At 41.0% G+C, this 22,956-nt stretch overlaps 1 protein-coding gene and 1 non-coding gene across 17 annotated transcripts in view; both read left to right on the top strand.

The window, feature by feature from the left end:
* LOC148183468 (ubiquitin-associated protein 2-like) overlaps window positions 1-22,956 on the top strand; it is a 227,991-nt gene that overhangs the window by 141,326 nt on the left and 63,709 nt on the right. For 12 of the 16 annotated variants that reach the window (XM_088061420.1, XM_088061421.1, XM_088061423.1 and 9 more), the window contains 10 exons: window positions 3,150-3,266; window positions 4,931-5,202; window positions 6,290-6,462; window positions 8,225-8,432; window positions 9,615-9,654; window positions 12,706-12,889; window positions 16,950-17,016; window positions 18,375-18,561; window positions 19,861-19,952; window positions 20,861-20,911. In XM_088061420.1, the coding sequence (XP_087917546.1) occupies window positions 3,150-3,266; window positions 4,931-5,202; window positions 6,290-6,462; window positions 8,225-8,432; window positions 9,615-9,654; window positions 12,706-12,889; window positions 16,950-17,016; window positions 18,375-18,561; window positions 19,861-19,952; window positions 20,861-20,911 (1,391 nt within the window). The remainder of the gene's footprint in view (window positions 1-3,149; window positions 3,267-4,930; window positions 5,203-6,289; window positions 6,463-8,224; window positions 8,433-9,614; window positions 9,655-12,705; window positions 12,890-16,949; window positions 17,017-18,374; window positions 18,562-19,860; window positions 19,953-20,860; window positions 20,912-22,956) is intronic. The other 4 variants (XM_088061416.1, XM_088061426.1, XM_088061419.1 and 1 more) reach the window with 3 other exon arrangements.
* LOC148183470 (small nucleolar RNA SNORD121A) lies at window positions 5,899-5,981 on the top strand. Its single transcript, XR_015773622.1, has one exon. It is a non-coding gene; the product is annotated as a small nucleolar RNA SNORD121A (small nucleolar RNA).

Below are 22,956 nucleotides of genomic sequence, written 5' to 3'. Positions count from 1 at the left end.
CTGCCTAGACAGAACTCCAGTGGGAACATGCTGCCACCCAGGTGTCAGGCTGCAGGGTGTGCCCTGCTCTTATACCAGTATTGGACAGCAGTAGTGAGCACACCTGTGGGAGGTGTGCCCAAGTAGAGGAATTCCTCTGCTTAGTGACAGAACTCTGGGAGGAGGTGGTAGGTTGAGGAGTATCAGGGAGTGCAAGAGAGACTACTGGAACCAAACCCTACCTTTCCTGGGACAGGCCCACCAGTCAGACAAGGCACATGACAGGGAAGGTCCCCTATCTTCTTTCTGCTTGGCTTAACATGGTGACCTAAAGGATAGGGGGGTAATGGTGACAAGTTCCTACCCAATGCAGCAGGCACATCTCATCTGTGACTACCCCACCTCCCCAGGTGCCCTGGCATAATAGGTATGAGGCTCTGCAAGTGGAGCTGAACGATAATGAGGACAGTGGTTCATCTAGCATGGAAGTGTTGCTGAGATTAAGTCAGCCTATGCCCTGTGTCAAAACTGCTTCTATAAAGAAAAAAAGACAGGTCATTGTCATAGGAGACTCCCTTCTGAAGAGAACAGAAGGCTTCACATGCAGACCAGACCCACTTCTTTAAGAAGTCTGCTGCCTCCCTGGGATCCAGGTAAAAGATGTGAAGAGAAAGCTTTCTATGCTAGTACGACACTCAGATTATTGATTTTTCAGGTAGACAGTGATTAAGTTGCAACAAGAAGTCTGAGGGCAATCAAGAGAAACCTCAGGGTCTTGGGGTGACTGGTTAAGGGATCAGGAACACAAGAAGTGTTCTCTCTCCTTACATTTGCAGGGAATGATGAGGGAAGAAACAGGAAGAGCCAGCAGATCAATACCTGGCCTGATATCACCAGAATTTTGTTTTGTTGTGATCATGGGTCAGTTTACACAAACCAGGCCTGCTGGCAACAGACCAGGGTCCACCTGTCTCAAAAAGAGAAAAGGCTCTTAGCTCAGGAGTCAGCAGGGCTCATTGAGAGAGCTTTAAACTAGATTTGAAGGGGGAAGGGGGAAAATCCATGCTTGCTAGAGAGAAGTTTTTGGGCAGCACACCAGTGTTTGAAGGAAATTGTACGAGTGAGGTCCTTAGGTCTGCCATCTCTGTGGAGGTAGGGGATGTGTTGCCTTTTTCCCAACCTGGAAATGAAACTCGATAATTTTAGTAAGGTGGTAATATAAAAGGGGATCTTTATTTGAAGGCCTCCAGAGGATGTTATGGAAAGATGTCCACAAAAGCCCACCCCCCCCAGGGGTGAGTACATTTTTATAGGTTTTAGGAAATTAGCATAATTGATAAAAAGCACCAATTAGGAGGACAAGTGGTGATGCAATTCCGCCCCAAGTCAAGCCCCTTCTCTGGAGCCCCCCCATCAGCACTAGTACTTTGTCCATGAGAATGTATCTTGAAAAAGTGTTCTCTGACTTGGTTCCTAGGAAGAACCAAGATAGCACGGAGCCTTGTACCTCCCAGGGCTTGGAGCTCTGGAATTTGTTTTCTTTCTGCTTAAGGAGAGGCCATGGAAAATTACTGGGAAATCTAGTCATTAATACAATAGACTACAGAGCTGCAAATATGTGTGAAGAATACAGAGAACATATAAAAGAAAAAAAGGCAAAGTCTAAATGGCATCAGATGGAGATCCATGAGGCAATAAAGACACAAGGGTTATTGATTTGTTAGAAATCCCATAAGTGCCTGAGAATGGTCACACAGGAATTGGAGCTTTTTCCCCCCAAAAAGGCAGCAGGATCAATAACCCAAATGAAGTGCATCTACACCAACACACACAGCATGGACAACAGGAAGAGCTGAAAGCCATGGTGCAGCAGGAAAATTATGACATAGCTGCCATCATGGAAACATGGTGGGATGATTCACACAACTGGAAAGCTGCAATGGATGACTATAAACTCTTCAGAAGCAACAGGCAAGGGAGGAGAGGTGGTGGGGTAGCCCTGTATGTTAGGGAGTGTCTTTATTGCCTGGAGCTTAATGGTGTTGACAATACAATTGAGGGTTCATGGGGAGGAATCCAAGGGAAGACCAACAGGGCAGATATCCAGGTGTGAGTCTGTTATAGACCACCCAACCAGGATGAAGAGGCAGATGACATATTCTATAAGCATCTGGGAGAAGTCTCACAATCGCTAGTCCTTGTTCTTGTCCAGGACATCAACTTACCAGATGTGTACTGGAAATACAACACAGTGGAGAGGAAAGAGTCTAGGAGGTTCCTGGAGTGTGTGGAAGAACTTCCTGACACAGCTGCTGAGCCAACCAGGGGAGGTGCTCTGCTGGACCTGCTGTTTGTGAACAGAGAAGGACTGGTGGGTGATGTGGTGGTCAGAGGCTGTCTTTGGCACAGTGATCACAAAATTATAGTTTCGGGTTCTTGGAGAAGTGAGGATAAGGGTCAGCAAAACTTCTGTGTTGGACTTCCAGAGGGCAGACTTTAGCCTGTTTAGGAGACTCGTTGATGGAGTCCCTTGGGAGGCAGTCCCGAAGGGCAGAGGAATCTGAGAAGGTTGGACATTCTTCAAGAAGGAAATTCTAAAGGTGCAGGCAGTCTTCATGTGCCAGAAGACAAGATGATGGAGAAGACCAGCCTGGTTGAACAGAGATCTTTGGCTGGAACTTGGGGGAAAAAAAAAGAGTCTGTCATCCTTGGAAGAAGGGGCAGTCAACTTGCAAGGATTACAAGGATGTTGGGAAAAAATTAGAAGGGCCAAAGCCCAGCTAGAACTCAATCTGGCTACTGCCAAAAAACACAATAAAAAATGTTTCTATAAATATATCAGCAAAAGGAGGGACAAGGAGAATATCCTTAGTTGGGTGTGTAGGAAAGCATAGTGATAAAGGACGAGGAAAAGGCTGAGGTACTCAATGCCTTCTTTGCTTTAGTCTTTTATAACAAGGCCAGTTTGTTCTCTGGGTGCCCAGCCCTCTGAGCTGGAAGATGGAGACAGGTAGCAGAATGAAACCCCCACAATCCAAGGGGAAATGGTCAATAACCTGCTACACCACGTGGACACGTTCCAGTCCTTGAGGCTGGATGTGCTCCACCCAAGGGTACTGAGGGAACTGACAGAAGTACTCACCAAAACACTTTCAATCATTTATCAACAGTCTTGGCTAACCAAGGAGGTCCCGGAAGACTGGAGTTTAGCAAATGTGATGTCCATCCACAAGAAGGGTTGGAAGTACGATCTGGGGAACTACAGGCCTGTCAGGATGCCAGGGAAGGTAATTGACCAGATCATCTTGAATGCCATCATGTGGCACCTACAGAACAACCAGGAGATCGGGCCCAGCCAGGATGTTTTTAGGAAAGGCAGGTCCTGCTTGACCAACCTGATCTATGACAGGGCAACCTGCCTAGTGGATGAGGCAAAGTCTGTGGATGTTGTCTGCCCGGAGCTTAGTAAAGCCTTTGACAGTCTCCAACAACTTTCTCCTGGAGAAACTGTCTGCTCATGGCTTACTGTTGGTTGGGTCCATGAATTTGCAGAGAACACAAAATTGGGTGGGAGTGTTGATCTTCTGGAATGTAGGAAGGTTCTGCAGAGGGCTCTGGACAGGCTGGATTAATAGACTGTATTCAGTTCAATAAGGCCAAGTGCCGGGTCCTGCATTTGGTCACGCCAACCCCCTGCAGTGCTACAGGCTGGAGCAGAGTGGCTGGAAAGTGGCCCAGCAGAAAAGGACCTGGGGGTGCTGGTCAACAGTCAGCTGAACATGTGCCAGTGTGTGCGGTGGCCAAGAAGGCCAATGGCATTCTGGCCTGTATCAGAAATAGTGTGGCCAGCAGGACCAGGGCAGTGATCATTCCCCTGTACTGGGCACTGGTGAAGCCACACCTCGAATCCTGTGTTGAATTTTTTGTCCCTCACTACAAGAAAGACATTGAGGTGGTGGAGTGTTTCCAGAGAAGAGAAATGAAGCTTATGAAAGGTCTGGAGCTCAAGTCCTATGAGGAGCTGCTGAGGGAGCTGGAGGTGTTTAACCTGGAGAAAAGGAGGCTCAGGGGCAACCTTATTGCTCTCCACAGCTAACTGAAAGGAGGTTCTAGCAATGTGTGGATCAGTTTCTTCTCCCAGGTAACATATGACGAGAGGAAACAGCTTTAAGTTGCACCAGGGAAAGTTTAGATTGGATATTAGGGAAAAATATTTCACAGACAGTGTTGTCAAGCTGCCCAGGGAAGTGGTGGAGTCACCATCCCTGGAGGTATTTTAAAATCTGTGTAGATGTGTATTGGCGATTGAGAGAGACTGGGACAGCTGAGTGGTGATCAGAATCCAAATTTACTGTGGGCTGCATATGCTTATATACCATTCTAGGAAGGCTAGTAAATTTTTACTACAATGATTGGGTTAAAGATCATACAAACAAACTTATACATTTTTGAAACATCTGTTCTACTTGATTCAATCTTCTTCCCTGTTGCCAGTCTGATCCAATCTTCTTGCAATCTTCAAATTTCTGTTTATTCTTACCAAGGCATCCTGATTATCAAATCTCTCATGCTAATCAGGTCCAAAGTACTTTCTGTCTTTGCAATAGATATGGTGCTTAGGGACATGGTTTAGTGTTGGATTTGGCAGTGCTGGGTTAGTGGTAGGACTCGAACTCAGAGGTCTTTTCCAACCTAAACATTTCAATTATTCTAAATAATGCTTGTCCACAGCTGTTTATTTAAAGTAGAGAATATCAAGTGTTAGCTTTATTATTACAATGGTAATGTTCAGTATGAAACTTGTGTGATGTCTGAAAGAGACTTGCATGCTCTATAAAATCATAGCTGTCCAGTGTGTCAGGTCACCCAGATTGTTTCATAAAGGGTAGAAGCATGAAGAGCATAGTTCAATGCTTTAAATTTGATGTTTCTTTCTCCCAACACTGACCAGACTTGAAATCGCAGCCTCAACCATCCCCAGTTCTAAGCCATCTGACCCAGCGACAGCAACAACAAACACAGACAGCCCCTGTTCCTTCTCCTGGGCTGGAGTCCTCCTCCCAGTTAAAACTCCATGAGCCATCACCAGTAGACACCTCTACCGCTGTTGGCAAAATGTTACAGCTCCCCACTATATCTATGGATAACCAGGAAGTGACTGCCCACCAAACCCAGCAGAAGCAGATAAAACCACCAAAACGGAGGATAACTCCAGCATCCAAGGTGGGTAATTGAGTTTGTCCTTAGTAGACATATAATACAAAAGCTTGTATCAGCAATAGTATGGCCAGCAGGACCAGGGAAGTCCCTCTGTACTTGGTACTGGTGAGGCCACACCAGTGGCCACATTGTGTCCAGTTCTGAGCCCCTCAATTCAGGAAGAATATTGAGGTTCTGAAGCAAGTCCAGAGAAGGGTAATGAAGCTGGTGAAGGGGCTAGAGCACAAGTCCTATGAGGCGCAGCTGAGGGAGCTGGGGGGGCTTAGCCTGGAGAAAAGTAGGCTTGGGTGGACCTTCTCCCTCTCTACAACTGACAGGAGGATGGAGCCAGGCAGGGCTCAGTCTCTTCTCCCAGGTAACAATTGACAAGACAAGAGGAAATGGCCTCAAGTTGCACCCAGGGAGGTTTAGATAGGATATTAGGAAAAATTTCCTTACAGAAAGGGTTGTCAAGCATTGGAACAGGCTGCCCAGGAAGGTGGTGAAGTCACCATCCTTGGAGGTATTTAAAAAACACGTAGATGTGGTGCTTAGAGACATGGTTTAGTTGTGGATCTAGATAAATGGTAGGGCTTGATCTTAAGGGTCTTTTCCAACCTTAATGATTCTATATATAAAGTTTCTAGGAAGAAGGAAAGCAAAGACCATGGTCTGTTTCTTGTTTATAAAGCAGGAAATTCAAAACTGAATAGTTTTTATGTTCAAAATACAGTGATGTCTTTTCCAAGCACATATCTAATTGTCCTGTGTGGAAAATGACTGTTGCTATATGATTTTTGGATTGACTTAGTAGCCACAAGATGAATATTGGCTGAGGGGGATGATCACAGATGACACTTTGATATTGTAGAATAGTAAAGCTTACCCTTTGAGGTCCAGATCAGGGCACAGAATCAATGAATTCATTTCAGGTTACAAGAATGTAGTTAATTTATGTAAAGTGGGGGGTTGTCACAGATCTAGTTAGTAGCAAAGGCTGAGCCAGTAACTGAAGAAGCCTGTAGTTAAGGGACAAGAGTGTAAGTTACTTATATCTTTAATACAGATAGTGCATGCAAAGGAATTATGTTGGGTTTTTTCCTCCTTTAAGATTCCTGCCTCTGCAGTGGAGATGCCTGGATCAACAGATATGACAGGATTAAATGTTCAGTTTGGAGCTTTGGAGTTTGGATCAGAGTCTACGCTCACAGAATTTGGATCAACTTCAAGCAGTGAGAATACCAGCCAGGCAACCAACAATAGCTTGTATTCAAAATCTGTCAAGTATGTGTGAGTTTTCCTCCTGCATTCTTGCATGTCTTCTTTAAGGGGTCAAGTTTGTGCCAAAAACATCAAGGCACAATTGCCATGTAATGAGAGGGGGAAATATGATGACATGTAAGGTGAACATGTGCCCAGGTGGCCAAGAAGGTCAGTGGCATCCTGACCTGTATCAGGAATAGTGTGGCCAGCAGGGCCAGGGAAATGATTCTTCCCCTGTATTTGGCACTGATGAGGGCACACCTCAAGTCTTGTGTCCAGTTCTGGGCCCCTCAGTTCAGGAAGGTCATTGAGGTGCTGGAGTGAGTCCAGAGAAGGGCAACAGAACTGGTGAAGGGTCTGGAGTACGTCCTATGAGGAGCAGCTGAGGGAGCTGGGGATGTTTAGCCTGGAGAAGAGGAGGCTCAGGGGGGACCTTCTTACTCTCTACAACTCCCTGACAGGAGGGTGGAGCCAGGTGGGGGCTGGGCTCTGCTCCCAGGGAGCAAGGGACAGAACAGGACAAGAGGACAGAGTCTTAAGCTGTGACAGGGGAGGTTCAGATTGGACATTATCAGGAATTTCTTCCCAGAAAGGGTGATTAGACATTGGAGTGGGCTGCCCAGGATGGTGGTAGAGTCACCATCCCTGCAGGTGTTTAAGGAAAGACTGGATGTGGCACTTAGTACCAAGGTCTGGTTGACAAGGTGGTATTTGGTTACAGGTTGGACTCAGTGATCTCAGAGGTATTTTTCAACCTAACTGATTCTGTGATTCTGTGAAGTGTTTTCTGTGGATGACATCTTAAAGGAGAAATTTATTTTCTAATTACAATCAAAATCTCCCTGGATAGGTCAGTGTAAAGCTGGAGATTACATGAATATATATAACCTTATAATTAAGCTACCCTTTATAAATTTTCTATTTTGTGTTTAATTTTCCAGATTTTCAAATCTGTTTGAGGGTTTGTTCCTCACAACACATTTTTTTTTCTGCTTTTTGATCCAGGAGAGATGACCTTTGTACCATATATGTATATTAGTAGATTGGCACCAGATAACAAATCTGATGCTTCTATGGGATGAGAAAAAAAGCCAGTCTTTCATTATGTAGAACCTCTTACTGAAATGCTAAAACAGCCAATGATAAATGATGATAAATGCCAACATACTAGTAACCCATTTTTTCTTCCTTATTCATTCAAAAATTGGCTGCAGTAAGAAGTTTCCCAAAGTTAAATTAGAAATATTATTAAAAATGAACTTTGACATTAATTTCTAGTTCTGTAAACTAAAAAAAAAAAGCTGTTTAGAAAGTAAAACAATCCTGCATGTTTTAAAGTATTTTTCCTCTTTGAATAGTTCTGTTAGACTGTTACTTTAGTGATAGAATTCTGTTGTTAAAAGAGACTGTGTGTTTCTCATCATATACCAGATTTTATGGATCTACTTGTTTAAAAAAAGAGTTTATATTCATTAATATATTCTTTGAGACGTTGAAAATAACATGACCAAAAAACATGCTTGTATGTAAACTCTTGTTTTGGTTGGGCTGGCAGGACAAAGATGAATGGTGCTTAGTGCAGCTGATGGTTTTGAAGCAGTGATTACTGGTGATCAAAGTAAAATTATATATTTTTTCTCATTATTAGATTTTCTAGTATAAGTAATGTAGATTTGACTGCATGTTTAAGGTAGTTCTAGATAACTATATAGGAGCTGATATTTTCACAAAGGTATTTGAGATGTAGTTTGCCATGTTGATAAATAATTTTTACTTTTTCCAGTGATCCTTTGAATACCTCTCTGCCAATATCCAATACAGTACAGGAGTCCACCTACACAGCCTCTGATGTCAGTTCTTCCAGTCTGACCTGCTCATCCCAGACCATTAGCCCAGTAACAACTTCCTCCTATGAGCAGACTTCTGTGCTTGGTAGGATAATATACCAAAGCTCCATGGCTCCATCTGAACCAACCCCTGTTGCAGTTACAGTGAGTGAAATTCCAAAATAAGACTTTGAAAAAAGGGAAATATTCTTATTGGTGTTAGATTTGTATTACCCAGATATGTTAATATTTTAGCCAAGCTAAGTGATATTTTTGATTCCCAAGTCCACTCTGTTGTTTTTTCTTTTCCTATTTTGTAGCCATTTCTTGTATATGGGATATAAGAGACTCTGCTTTTATGGGTTTTGACATCTTAAATTGCTGTTTGACCTTTATTCTTAGTAACACTTAACATTCTAGTTGAGTTTCCTTCCCTGAAGCTTAGTTTTTAAAAAAGGAACTATCTCTGTATGTAAATATCAGTCATGGTATTTTGCTATAACTTCACCATTTCTATCCAAAGGTATATTATTTATTAAATTTATATGGCACCTAGAAAATGGATCTCAAACTGTTTGTGGCCCTTCCAGCATTACACTTTTGTTGGATTTAAACAGCAGTTGGAATTAGTTTCATATTTTATTTTAAAAAGTATAAGGAGAGATCTAATCTAGGACAGAGAGTCTCAGGAGCTATTCAAAAGCACCTACTCTATTTGTACATGGAATGTAGGTTTGTTTTAAGATAATTTATTTTATCAAATATTTAAGGAACTTGTGAGATTTTGTAAGTCTATTTACTCCTGGCCTTTGTTATGTAATGGCTCAGTCATACTTGTCTTCTGCACTAGCTCGTATTTACTGGTGAGGATCAAGCATAGACTATCCACTTCTGTACTCCAACGTTATCCAAAAAACAACTGGTGCCTCTCAAGTCTTATCTTTCAATGGAAAAAATTGGCGTCTCTGTGTAACTTGGATAGTTAAAATTGTGAGTTGCATTAGATCAAAAGCACAACCATTTCCTATATATTATAGCAATTCCTTCTTTCATTTCGGTGTGAACCTGAAATTTATGTTATATACAGTAGATGGGATGGTCTCCTGCTGATGGGTGTATTATGGGCAGTATATGGGACTCTGTATGTTCAGTACACCTCACACTTGAGACAACTTTATTATGTGGTTTTGTTAAAGGCTATAAAATAAGTTAATTTTCTGTCTTTTTGGTCTTTCAATTTAGAATGAATATGGAATTTTGCATGAAGCATGTTTTGTGTGTGGTTTAGTCTGAAAATTTAATATTCCTATTTGATAATTTATTCACCCATTTCTCCTTTGTTTACAGAATGGGCACAGCAGTGTTAGAACACAGGCAACTCTTGTCAGTAAGTTTACAAAGCTTGGTTGTACACAGGGCTTTCTGATCTTTCCTTACTACTTGCTGTGTGCACAACCGTAGTAGTGATGTCTGGTTTAAGGTTTTATATTGTTCTCACTGACTCTTTTGAGTTTATTTTGTATTTCCATAGGATATACTACTTACTGCTTGACTAAAACTGAAGTGTGAAAGCAGCTTTATTAAATCTACAAACCTAAGCAGTCTTAGAATTAAAGCTGATTTCCTGCTGCTTTTTCTTTTTAATTTATCTGCCAAAATTAGTAGAAAATAAAAAAATATAAAATTAAAAAATAAATATAAAATTTATTAGTAATTCTTCCAATTCTCAGTTGGGAAGCTGTGAATAGCATTTAGCTATAATGACACAAAGTCACATTCTCTGAATGCACCTCTCATTGGGTGTAGTGCTACTTGTGCCCTATTAGAAGCCCGTGGGAAATAAAGGTGACTAACATGCTCCCTCTGCCAGGTACCTTGCTCCCTTGCAGTGGAGTAAGAATTACATAATACTGTCTCTGATACAGGCGTTACTGTTATCTTCATCTTGGCCAGGTTATAATGTGATATTTTACTTGTAGCATCCCTACATCTCTGTTCCTGGAGTTAAAATAATTAAATTCTAGTATTCAGTCTTCTGACCTTTATGTGCTGCTCTGTGGAAATTTTCAAGGGCAGCAGTGTGAATTAACATGTTGGAATTCCAACACTTTAAGTCTGTCTTCCTCTTAAGCATCTCTTCAGGTAGGTCACTAATAGCCACAGCTTCTCTGGGCAACTTGTGCCAGTGCCTCACCACTCTCACAGGGAAGAATTTCTTCCTAATATCTAATCTAAACCTACCTTCTTTCAGTTTAAAGCCATTCACCTCTGTCCTGTCACTCCATGCCCTTGTGAAAAGTCCCTGTCTAGCTCTCTTGGAGCCCCTTTAGGTACTGGAAAGCTGCTACAAGGTCTCCCTGGAGCCTTCTCTTCTTCAGGGTGAGCAATCCCAACTCTCTCAGCCTGTGTTCACAGGAGACGTGCTCCAGCCCTCTGATCATCATCTTGTCCCTAATCTGGACTCACTCCATCAGGTCCACCTCCTTTCGATGTTGGGGCCTCCAGAGCTGGACACAGTACTCCAGGTGGGGGCCTCATGAGAACAGAGTAGAGGGGCAGAGTCCCCTCCCTCAACCTACTGGTCACATTGATTTTGGTGCAGCCCAGGATACACTTGGCTTTCTGGGCTGCAAGTGCACATTGCTGGTTTATATTATTTTTTTTCATTCACCAAGATCCCCAAGTCCTTCTCCCCAGGGATGTTCTCAATCCATCCTCTACCCACCTTGTATTTGTGCTTGGGATTTCCCTGACCCAGGTGCAGGACCTTGCATTTGGACTTGTTGAACTTCATGAGGTTTGCAGTCCCACCTTTCAAGGTCACTCTGGATGGTATCCCTTCTTTCCAGCATGTCAACTGCACCCCACAGCTTGGTCTCATCAGGAAACTTGCTGAAGGTGCACTCAATCCCCCTGTCCATGTCACTGACAAAGATGTTAAACAGTATCAGTCCCAACACGAACCCCTGAGGAACACCACTGGTCTCCACTTGGACATTGAGCCCTTGACTGCAACTCTTTGAGTGTGACTGTCCAGCTAACTCCTTATGCACCGCATGGTGCACCCATCAAATCCATGTCTCTCCAGTTTAGAGACAAGGATATTGTGCAGGACAGTGTCAAATGCTTTGCACAAGTCCAGGTAGATGATGTCAGTCGCTCTTCTCTCATCCACCACATTCAGTCAGTGGGAACTTCACTGGACTGTCATGACTTCCTCAAATATGATGGATAGTGTCTTAGCCACTTCCTTTGCCAGTTCCCTCCAGACCCACCAATGTATCTCTTTAGGTCCCATGGATTTCAGGTTCCTTAAATGGTCTTGAACCTGATCTATAGAATTTCCTTCTCTGTTGTCAGTTACCTTCATGCTTATTGCCAAGGCAAAGACTTCTTGATTTCTGTTTGTATATCAGTCCAGCAACCTGACTTGGGTCATTTAGCGAGGGAAGCAAACCAGTAACTTAAACAAACTGTGATGTGTACCTTCTGAGTGTATATGTGAATTTTCTTTTGTGACCATTCTAAGATTGTCTTTACATGCGTTGCAAGTTAGTGATGATCCACTGGCTAGTGGTCTCTGATGTGGTATGGAAGCATGGCCCAGCAGAAGGCAGGGCTCAACTCTTTCTTTTATTGGTGAATGAGTGTCTCTAATTCTGTGTATTATCTTCAGAGAACAAGAGATAAGTGTAGAAGCAGCTGGGTATTCTGTTGGGCAGTAGAGTTGTTCAGTGTCTTGGTATAGTGATCCTTTGGAAAGGTACATCTGTGGTAAACAAGTTCTACTCTTTGTACCTGAAAAAGCACTATTCATGCTTAAAGCTTTTTGTTATCTAGCTCACATAAAGTTAGACAATATTTGACAACTCTTTAGCCATCAAAAATACTTAATGCTGTGCCCAGTTGTGGCCTTTTATCATAGCTTCTTTTATTCTACTGCATTAAACATTTGACTTAGTTCTCCAAACTGATAAGTTGTATGTGCCCTTGTACTCCAGTGATCCAAGTCTTAAACATCAAAGGTGCTGTGTAGGTTGCAATGAAGAAGCAGAGCTGTAGGTAAAAGCAGATTTGTACAGCACAAATGACTTCTGTTTGTGGAACCAAATGCAAGGAATTTTAAAGTGAGGATTGACTTGTGAGCAAATGGTAGTAATCCAGAGAGTGGGAGGTGAAGTGCAGAAGACTAGTTTGTTACACATATAGCATGGAAAATTATAAATCTACTGTAGGTGAAGAGCCTAAAGGGAGAAAAATTATAGTTATGTTGCTGCTTGAATTTTCATTAATAGCCTGATTCTTGATACTGTTATTGGTTCTTAATGGTCAGGTTTTTGTAAACCAAGGGGAGAACACTGTTGTGTTCCTGATTCCAGGCTGGGATGTCAAGTATGCTGGAATTTGTCTTTGAATGTCTCTTTTTAATTTGTTGTAGCTACTTCATCAGTTCCTGCACTTAAGACAGAGCCTTCTCCCTCACTACCTTCTGCTGGTTCTCTGCCCAGCATGGTGTCCACTACTGCTTCACTTCTGCCTTCAGCATCGCAGCATGCAGGAACTTTTCCCAGCTTGCCTCAGTCCAGTGATCTGGCCAGCAGCTCACTCTCACAGTTAAGCAGGTACAGTAGGAGTTGTGGTAAACTGAAAGGGGTTCAATTGTCAGGAAAGTACAGACATAAGGGTGATTGTATATGGGGCTGTCAGGCACCAGGGTCTCTTTTCCTGCCATTAACTAGAATTAGGAGGGAGATTCAGAAGAGGCCAGGATGTTTCTGGTTGCAAAGTATGAGCTCTAGGCTGCCTCTTAATGATAGAGCAGCTGCTGCCCTGAAGTTTTCATGGTTGTCTTGGTTTAAGACAATTTAAGAAGTGGACACTGAAATAAGTTACCTCCCCTTTAGTTTTAACCAATCCCTTTCCACCAATAAGGAGAGATAAATATGAGTAGATGTTATAAATGCATATAATATTATTGGCTTTTCGCAAATATTATAATGAATGTTATATGTATAAGATTAGAAAATTTAGCTGTATTAATAGTTTCCTTTATTTCTGTTATTGATGAAACTTAGAAATAGTGGTATAATACATATATGCTAAGCTATGGCATAGTATTAAAACAAAAACTACTTTTGTTTGTATAACCCAAAGACTGAAAAAGATAGCTAGAGACCCCCCTGCATTCTTAAACTATCTTATCCAGATGAAGACCGCCGTGACCAGAGTTCTGGGGGAGGAATTTATTGCATTTCTGTTATCAGGGAATGTAAATCTCGATGGTGCCAAGAAGATTGATCTATTGGAAAGGGGGCAAGAGAAAACTAAACAGAAGAACACCAAAGATCCTAAGAAGAATGTATGAATATGTATGAGAATTTATGGATATGTAGTAGGGTTCTGTTTTTAAGGGGCAATCCTTTGTCAGTAAGGTGTACTCTCTTGGCTGAATGCAGAGACACCCGGCCGTATCTGTATACTTTATTTTTATCTCCTAATTGTCTTTTTATTAAACTTTTAAATTTTATAAGAAAAATATGTTAACCTCGTTTTTCACAGTAGATATAAGTGAAAAAATAACAATTTACTTGTTGTATTGCATTATGTTACGAGGAATGGTTTCTCCCTGTTGTCTGCCAAGCAATAGGATATTAGCATTTACTAAAAAACCAAAACAGAAACAGACAAACATAATAACAGTAATAGTCACTAGTTACAAAATTGCTGAAATCTCACAGACTCCCTGGGAACAAGGAGAAATTAAAAAATGGCAGAGTAGCCCCTCCCCCAAGATGGCACCCTCCACAGACAACCATGTGTGGAAAGACTAAGATGGCAGCAGCCCTCTCCCCTCTTTTCTCTCCAACAGCGGCAGCAGCTCCATTGGTGAAGGTGGATGGCACACTCTGGCAGCTGGAACTTGGTCCAGGGCTAGAACTTGTGCAGGGACTTTGCCTTCCTCTTGGCAGTAGATGGCAAGGCAGCCAGCTGGGGCAACTCGGACTTTGCACCTTCCTATTTCCACGGGGCACTGCTGGTGGGCTGGGGCGATTGTATGGAGCAGGGCTGTTTTGTTCTTCTCCTTGCAATGCTGCAGCTGCAGGCAGGTACTCGTGGAATTTTCCTTGAGGCAGTCCAGGACCACCTCTCAGAAAAAAAACTACCTGAGGCAACCCTCTAGGAAAAAACCCAAAAGAAACACAAAGGAGAGCCTCTGCCCATTCGTGCTGGCTTTATCTCCCTGTAAGAACAAAGGGAAAAAAGCCAGAGCCATGAGGTAAGAGAGAGCTCTGCCTGAGTGCCTCAACCTCAAAAAACCTGGGCACCTCCTAGCCCTTGCACGGTTGTTTTCCTGCTGCAGGGTCTTAAAGAGATAATAACAATTTTGGGCACCGATAGATAAGGAATACAATAACATTTTGGGTTACCCAGGACAGTGGTATATAAACAACTTTGTGTTTTAAGTACCTCTTGCTTCAGTCATGTCAGCTAAATTGATTCCTCCAGTTTGTTTTTCCTACTTTTTCTGCAGTGCCTGCTGTTTGTTTAGAGTCGTATGTTTGAAATTATTCCCTAACAATTTACTTCCTGGCTAATTTTGAAATATCGTTTTTTCATTTATATTTGTATTTCTTAAAATTAGGAAATGGAAATTTTTCCACAGGGAAAGTGTGTGCCTTTTTCTAAGACATTTCCTTAAGACACTTTGAAATGTCAGATTAATGTTCCTGGAAGTGCATTTAGTACAGCTTAGCTCATTGACACTCTGATTTTTTTAGTGCCTGTTACTTGAGCTTTGCCCTTGGACAGGTGACATCCTGAAGCTGTGCTGATTATGTTTTAATACTCACCTTTTTATTATATTTGTTAATATAAGAAACTAATTTTATGGGCTATCACAGTTTTTTTTTCTGTTTCACAGCTAGGACATAGTCTCTTAATACACTAGTGTTTTCTGTTGAATAAAATGGTAAATGTGTCAAACAACAAGAATTCATTTATTCATATTGAAAATATATCCCCACATTTGTTTGTTGAAAAGCTGTGTATATTGATAGAAATTTTAGTTGGAGGATTGATGCTGTTGGTCAGATACAAAGCCCCATGAAAGATGATTCTTGAATTCCAAGTATGTTTGGCTTGGTTGCAGTAGTGGTTCTTGTCTGTCTCTACCATAGGTCAGATAGTGAATTAAGGCTTTTAGAAGAGCTGGAGAGAGTGGGCAAGGGAGTGGTTTAAAAATGTATGTAGGACTGAACTGTTTCTTTCCTTGCTGCTTGAAGTGGTGTCATTGTAATTTCTGCAGGCAGAGAACAGTTTTAAAGAGTCAAATTAAAATTAATCTATGGAACTGCCAAGATTTATTCTGGTTCCACACCTCAAAGAGCTGCCAGAAGTGTTTGCCCTTTAATTAGGGCATATAATATAGCCTGTAACTTTGCTATGAAAACTACTGTATTTTCTTGTGACTATTTCCATAGAGAATGCTAAAAATATTTGCTATGGTTAGGATCTCTATTGCTTCTGATTTTACATGAGGAGGGTTTTTTTTTGAGCACCAAACCATACATAGTTTTTATATCTTTGCTTTGTCAATGTTCAATTTGTTTATTGTGCTGTAAGTTATGTTCTTGACCTCGAATGTAAGGTATAACTTCTGTCACTGTAAATGTTTAAAAAAACATTTCAGTCACTTTTCGGGGAGATCTTTGGATTACAGATGTATGTCAGTGCTGCTGTTAGTGCCAAAAATTCACAGGCCTGGTCAGTTAGGAAAAAAATATGGTGCTAAAGCAGAGTTGCTTTCTAAAGCAAAGTTGTTGCAAATGTTTTTCATCAGGGGATTCTTTATTTTCATATTTTACAGTGTATGTATAAAACTGAACTAATAGTTCTGTTTCATCTTTTCAAAGAAGAAATTGTTTTTGGTAGGGTGTAGTGGTATGAATTGGCTATGATTAAATTGACAGATTCTGTAGTAGTATGGCTAACTTTTGGGCTTTCACAGATGTTCTTCATTTGCTGGGGATTTTTTTTTTGAGCTCTGTCTTTTGAGTGTTTCTTGGGGCCTTTGGTAGTTATGGGGAAAATACACTGCAGTTCTAATTGGTTTAACTAATGTTATGCAGGTTATGTGAGAAATACCATAATGAGTCAAACCAAAGCACTATCTCACCTAATTAATACTTGTGCCCTGTGGCAAGCAGCAGCAGTTGCTTATGAAAAGAATGAGAAACAAGACATGTATTTGTGTGAGCATTCTTCTGGTTTTGGACTTTACATGTCTTAGAGTCATTGCTACATGATTCCTGAACCAGCAGTTGTTTTTCTAAAAATATAGTAATTTGATAAATATAAATGAATGGTGTTTTAGATGTTTCTTGTTAGTAATACTTGTCTCTGTACTTCATTTTTTTCATTAAACCATAGTAGGATATTAGTTAAAGGGAAAATGTAGGGATGTGTGTGTATATATATACACACACACTTCTACAGGCAATTTTTTTCTTTATTATCCTACCGTGTGTATATGTGCATACACATAGCTACAATTTTTATTCTTTAAATAATAGTCTGCTACCTACTCTGTTTGTATATATATGTGCGTGTATATACATAGATATATATTAAAACTTATTTAGAAAAAAATAATTTTATTAACTCTTTGCAATTTCTTTTTAGCTCCCTTTCCAATCATCAGAGCAGCCTCTCCCCTGCCTCAGTGTTGTCTTCAAGCACATCACATGTGGTAAGTCCTATTTGCATGTGGTAAGTCCTATTTGCATTTCCACAGATATTTGGCATATAGTCAGTTTATCTGATGATTAAGACCCTCTCTTAGTTCAGTGTGTTCCAGTATGCTAATAACTGAAACGAGAGCTTTATCTCAGGGAAGGTGGACTGACAGCTCTCTAGTGGTAAAAAAGTCTTTACCACTTGTGATTTGTACTAGATCAGAACTAGCTGTTACAGAGACTTGCCAGTCACACAACTGTAGAGGAAATTTTTGTGCCAGCAAGGGGGGATGGAATATAGAAAGAATTTCTTATAACAAATGTGTTTAAAAAACAAAACTTTAGGTGTGACTGTCTGAAACTGCTCTAAAATGTGGACTGTTTGCAGTCTCCACTGGAGAGGTTAGCTGGCAAAGTGCAGGTGATGGAGTGGTACATGTCATGACAAATGCCTCAGGACAGATAATTTTAGAGTTTATCATGTGACATTGTTGACACCTGTGTATTTAATGTATTAGAGATAACAAGGCAAATGGTAGTGAACACAGTGCTCTAGATGAGGTTGCATAAATGAAAGTCAGAGACACCGCCTTGTCCTGTCTGTACAATCTCAGTTGGGATGTGCAGATAGGTTACTGCTTTTCTTTATGCTTGAATTTTGGTTTGTAACGCTCCACTCCTGCTGTATATGTAACTTAAAAATCACACTTATCAAAATGTCCTCTTTTTTTGTTGTCAGAGTTCTTTTTGGCTTCTCTGTGTTGATGACGCTGTTTTGCACGTGTGATCAGTTTACAGCTAAAGCACTGTATTGTGCTGGATGCAAACCAGGAACTCCTTTATCCTCATGTGTTCCTGTAATACAATTTGTTTGTGTTTCAGTTTACCATATTGACTCTGTTGTTGGGCACTGCAGTTTTAATCTTTTAAATTCCACAAATGCACTGAGGAAATCACAATAGCAGTGTCCTGTATTTTGAAAACAAATATTGTCTTTTGGAAGAATATAGTTTATTTAACATAACAAATACCAGCTTAAAGGAGTATACAAGCAAAAAGGTCAAGAAATAATGCAAGGAAATGACATTTGAGTTACTGTGGTATAATTATGTGATGATATAGCGGTTTGAATTTAACTCTCATGTAATAATTTTCTTTGAATACTTAAAAATCACAAGCATGCAACTTAATTCCTTGTCTGATACATAGATAATGAGATAATGCATTATTTATGCTGCTGTTACTTAAAAGATTGTGGGGTTTGATTTTTAGTTTTGTGTCGTGTGTCGTCGTGTGTCATGTCCCCCCCCCCCGCATCTTTCACTGTGCCTCATTTGCTCTGTGATCCTCATTCTTTTTGTCTCCTTTCTAGCACACTAGTGTTGAGAACACAACTTCGCTTCAGCCTTCAACAACTTTTTCAACTGCTTCAACCTCAGCCACTAGCACCACCTCTTCGGTTGTCAGCATGGCAAGCAGTATGAACACTACAGCTAGCCTTAGCCTGAGTGTTACCAGTGTGTCTGCTACCACACGGGCAGCTCCCTTCATGTCTTCAGGTTTGCAATATTAACAGTTTATGTGGAGAGACAGAAGACTTCAGTCAGCAAGGCTGTCAGCTGAACATCTTGCCAGCCATAGCTACGCTAAGAAATCCACACTCTTGACTAGCATTTTCAGCATGCTTTATTTTCTGGGTTATAAAATAAAATTGCCTGGGATTGTGTATTTGAGATATTTGTTAGGATGTTATGTGGCATTTATGTAGCATATTCCATCCCCAAATAGCTTTATAAATAGAAAACAGAGCAATTGTGACTTTGGAAGTTTTGGACTAGGAGATTCACCCTGTTTGTATTCCAGGTTATAATTAGCTCTTTGCTGTGAGTTCACATTTGCTGTAATTTCAGTCTTCTCTGTGACTTGAATTCATTTGGCAATGTCAAAATATACTGCAATTTCCTCAATATCATATGCCACATCCCTATTGCCACATCTAGAGAAAGGAAAAAAGTGTCTGATGTCTGGATCATTCCACAGAAAATAGCACTTCAGAAAAAGGAACCACAGAGGGAAGGTTGGGAGGCTTCTTGCACTGAAGTGAAAGCAATGCTAAATTCTTTCTTTTCTAATCAGCCTGAACTGCTAAAAGGAAATCCTAGGGAGGGAAGTGAATGATTTAAATATTAAGATCAGACTTACTTACAGAAGAATTTCTCATTTCCATAGCTTGTAAATAAAGTGTCTGATGACCAGTCAAAGTGCATTTTTTTTTTACTTTTCTGCTTCCTAGCTCTGCTTCATGTAGGCAATTGAAACCATTTCAATTTCCTCTTTGCTATTCCCAGGTGCAGTAAGTCACCCACAAAAAGTATGCTGGCAACATTTAGTGCTTTCCAGTCTACTGCTGTTGATAAGGGGCAATATGTTGACAGAGCAGAAAATGAAAGATCATTTGCTCTTAGACTGAAAAATATGCCTGAATTTTGCCTTCAGGAGAGGACCAAGGAAAGGAGCTCCTGTAATTCTTGTAATTCTCTTTGACAGAGTAAATAAAAAAATTAGACTGTTCTTTGATGGGACTCTTTTCCTTGAGGCATGGTGTCCTGGGGTGACTTTATGATGTTTGTATCCTCAGTCGTCTGTTCTGTTTATGCTGAATGTTAAGTTCTGCACATGGTTAAACTCTCCAGGCTATTTTAAGCATTTTCATCAACTAGCACAAAATTCTTCTGTGTAGTTCTGCTTTTACAAACTAAGACAGTGCAGTTGCCAGGACTTGTAAGCTATCTTGTCTCAATGCTGAAGCCTTTTCTTTTCTAAAGACTTGTTAAAGTGCCTGTATTTTAATTCTACAGGCAAAGCTCCCCCAAATCTGCCTCAAGGTGTACCACCCTTGTTGCATAACCAGTATATTGTGGGACCTGGAGGACTTCTGCCTGCCTACCCAGTAAGCAATTTGTTTGTCCTTGATTGCTTAAGCCTTGGTGCAAGTGAGCCCTCCAGACCTGCTGTTGTCTATACCAAGGCATTTCTGTTGGCACATGTTGCACCTGGAATTCTTATTCCAAATGCTGAAGAATGTTAGATGTATTCAGTGAGGGTTTACTGTTGATAGTAAACTGTATAAGTGTTGGTACAAACCTGATCTGGCTGCTGTTGAAGCTGAACATGCATGTTGCTATGGTTTTCAGCATTATCAGGTTTTAGGCCCTTTGAATAAAATTAGACCCATTTACGTTTGTATCACTGGAGTAGATAGTAATACATAGTAATGTAATAGTAATAGTGCATAGTAATAGTTGAAATGTGTCATGTGTCCTGTCAGTCATACTTTAATAGATTGCACATAACTTTTTGGTATCTAACCAGAATCAACATATTTTTGGTTATCTTTTTTGAATCAGAAACTTTATTCTAATAATTCTTCTATATCACACCAAATGCAAGGGGATACCATAGGTTGCTTTGTGGTCTAGTCATCAAATCTTAAATCGTGCTATTTTCAGAAGTGATTATTACAGCAAAGAAGGCTGTTGCTCTTACTCCCAATTCTGAATGCTCTGTAGATTTTTCACAATTTGATGAATGATGTATCTGCAAAAATCATATTGAACATGGGACAGTAATATTCTCAGAGGACTGCTGTCACAAGGAAACAACATCAGAGTGAAAAGCCATTTTAAGCTTTGCTCTTCTAGCCTTAAAATGCTACAGTGCACCATGATAGCACAATGTGACACATATATGTACATCTTTAGAATAGACCAGTCCTAGGTCAAACTGTTTAAAAAGAGCCCCAAACTGATCATCATCAGAGAAATGTGTTATAATGTTTTATTTTTATCTGTCTTTAAGCAGATTTATGGTTATGATGATCTCCAGATGCTTCAATCCAGGCTGCCAATGGTAAGTAAATGGCTTGGTTTATTTACTTTTAAACAAGTTATCTTCAGTGTTGATCATTTCTGCAACACAAATTAATTCATTTGATAGTGACTGAGAGCTTATCTTTATGTTCTATATGCTGGTTTTTTAATCATCATTCTCTAGGTGGTTTAAATTGATACAATGAAACTGTCAATTTCTAAATAGAAGCAAATGTGCTCTGTGCTTTTGAGTGGAGAAATTTTTCTTTGTTATAGGGAGAGTATGATGTCAAATCTACTTGAAGTCTGTGTGTCAATGTTTTCTTTTACCAAGAGGTAGGACTGAACAGCAAGTAAACAAATTGGCAGCCAGTAGGTGCATATGGCAGGTTTTGGAGGTGCTCATGTCACCTAAACTGCGGGGAAAACAAAAAAACTCTGTTATAAATGAGTAGCCAATTTGATTAATAAAAAGAATTTATTGTATAATCAAAATACAATCATAAAAAGCCACAAGCAAAAGTCAGATCAGCGCTGAACTGGGCAAACAGCGTCAGGTGAGGCAGGGAGGGGCTCTCTAGCACCGCTTCAACATGCTTCACAAACTGCGACTGTCCCAGGGTGCTTTTTATATGTTTTCAGGCTTTTTGGGGGTCCCTTAGAATACACTTCTTGCAGAAGAATATTCATGCTGTTTTGGGTGCATATGTTGTAATCTTGTCGGGCTTCTTGGAAATACACTACTTGCAGATGAATATTCATGCTGTTTTGAGTGCATATCGTTATAATCTTATCGGATGGAGGTTTCTTGGAAATATGCCCCTTGCAGACAAATATTCATGCTGGCAATGAATGCATTGAAGAAATGCATTGCCAATATCAATAGTTGCATACCACTTTGCTGCCTTGGACTCCAACTCATACTGGAGCTTCAACATGTCTGGCACCACAGCGCTCAGTGGTGTCCATTCAAGGCATGATAGTCCACAATCTCCATTTTACTTCAAATTCGCGCACAGGCCAAATGGGGCTGTTGAAGGGTGAGTGGGTTTTGCTGACCACCCCTTGGCTCTCCAGCTCTCATATCATCTTATGGATGGGGATCACAGCATCTTGAGTTGTTCTGTACTGCCGGCAGTGCACTGTCAAAGTGGAAATTGGTACTCGTTCTTCCCCCATTCAGAAGTCCTACTGCAGATGGGCTCTCTGACAGTCCAGGCAAGGTGTTCAATTGCTTGACGCCCTCTGTCTCTACAGCTGCTATCCCAAATGCCCACCTGAATCCCTTTGGGTCTTTGAAATACCCACTTTGGAGGAAGTCTATGCCCAAAATGCATGGGGCCTCTTGACCAGTCACAATAGGGTGTTTATTCTACTCATTTCCAGTCAGGCTCACATCAGCTTCCACCAAAGTAAAATCCTGTGATCCACCTGTAATGCCAGCAATAGAAACAGATTCTACCCCTACGTCTTGATGGGATTGATGTGCACTGTGCACCAGTGTTGACCAAGGCCTCATATTTTTTGGTTCTGATGTGCCAGGCCAACGAATCCACACAGTCCAAAAGGCACGGTTTTCCCTAGCCTCTACCTAGCTAGAGGCAGGGCCCTTCTAAACCTCGTTATCCTTCTTTCCCTGGGCATATGTCTTGGACGTTGCTTCAAGGTGATCGGACATGTCGTCATCATTATCATGCCTGGCAGTTTGGCTACGGGCTACTGGAGCAGCTTACTTTTTGGTGGAACTTTCTCTCTGAGTCTTGCTGTCTTTCAAGTGCCCGTTGTGCCAGAGCAGCAGTAGATTTTCCATCCCATCTCCTCATGTTTTCTCCACAGTCACACAGGAAGAACCACAGCTCAGCTCGTGGGGTGTACCTTCTCTCCTTCTCTGGGGGATGTTTGTCTTTGGTACCAGGATTTCTGACCTGTATTGCCAAGATATGGAGAAAGCCCTCTTTAATCTCCTCCCTGAGTTTCTTGTGGTTCTCCTCCATCTTGTCTTCTAATTTCTGCAAACGTGTTTCCACAGCTGCGATTCTTGCATGTGTGGGGCCATGCACGGCATCTGCATATTCTCAGAGCTTC

This window comes from Pseudopodoces humilis, chromosome 12 (genome assembly GCF_049639895.1).
Source record: "Pseudopodoces humilis isolate 2021_Gansu_Grassland_sample_001 chromosome 12, ASM4963989v1, whole genome shotgun sequence".
Classification (NCBI taxonomy): Eukaryota; Metazoa; Chordata; class Aves; order Passeriformes; family Paridae; genus Pseudopodoces; species Pseudopodoces humilis.
Note: the sequence above shows the minus strand (reverse complement) of the source record. Positions and strands in the feature narration are given on the sequence as shown.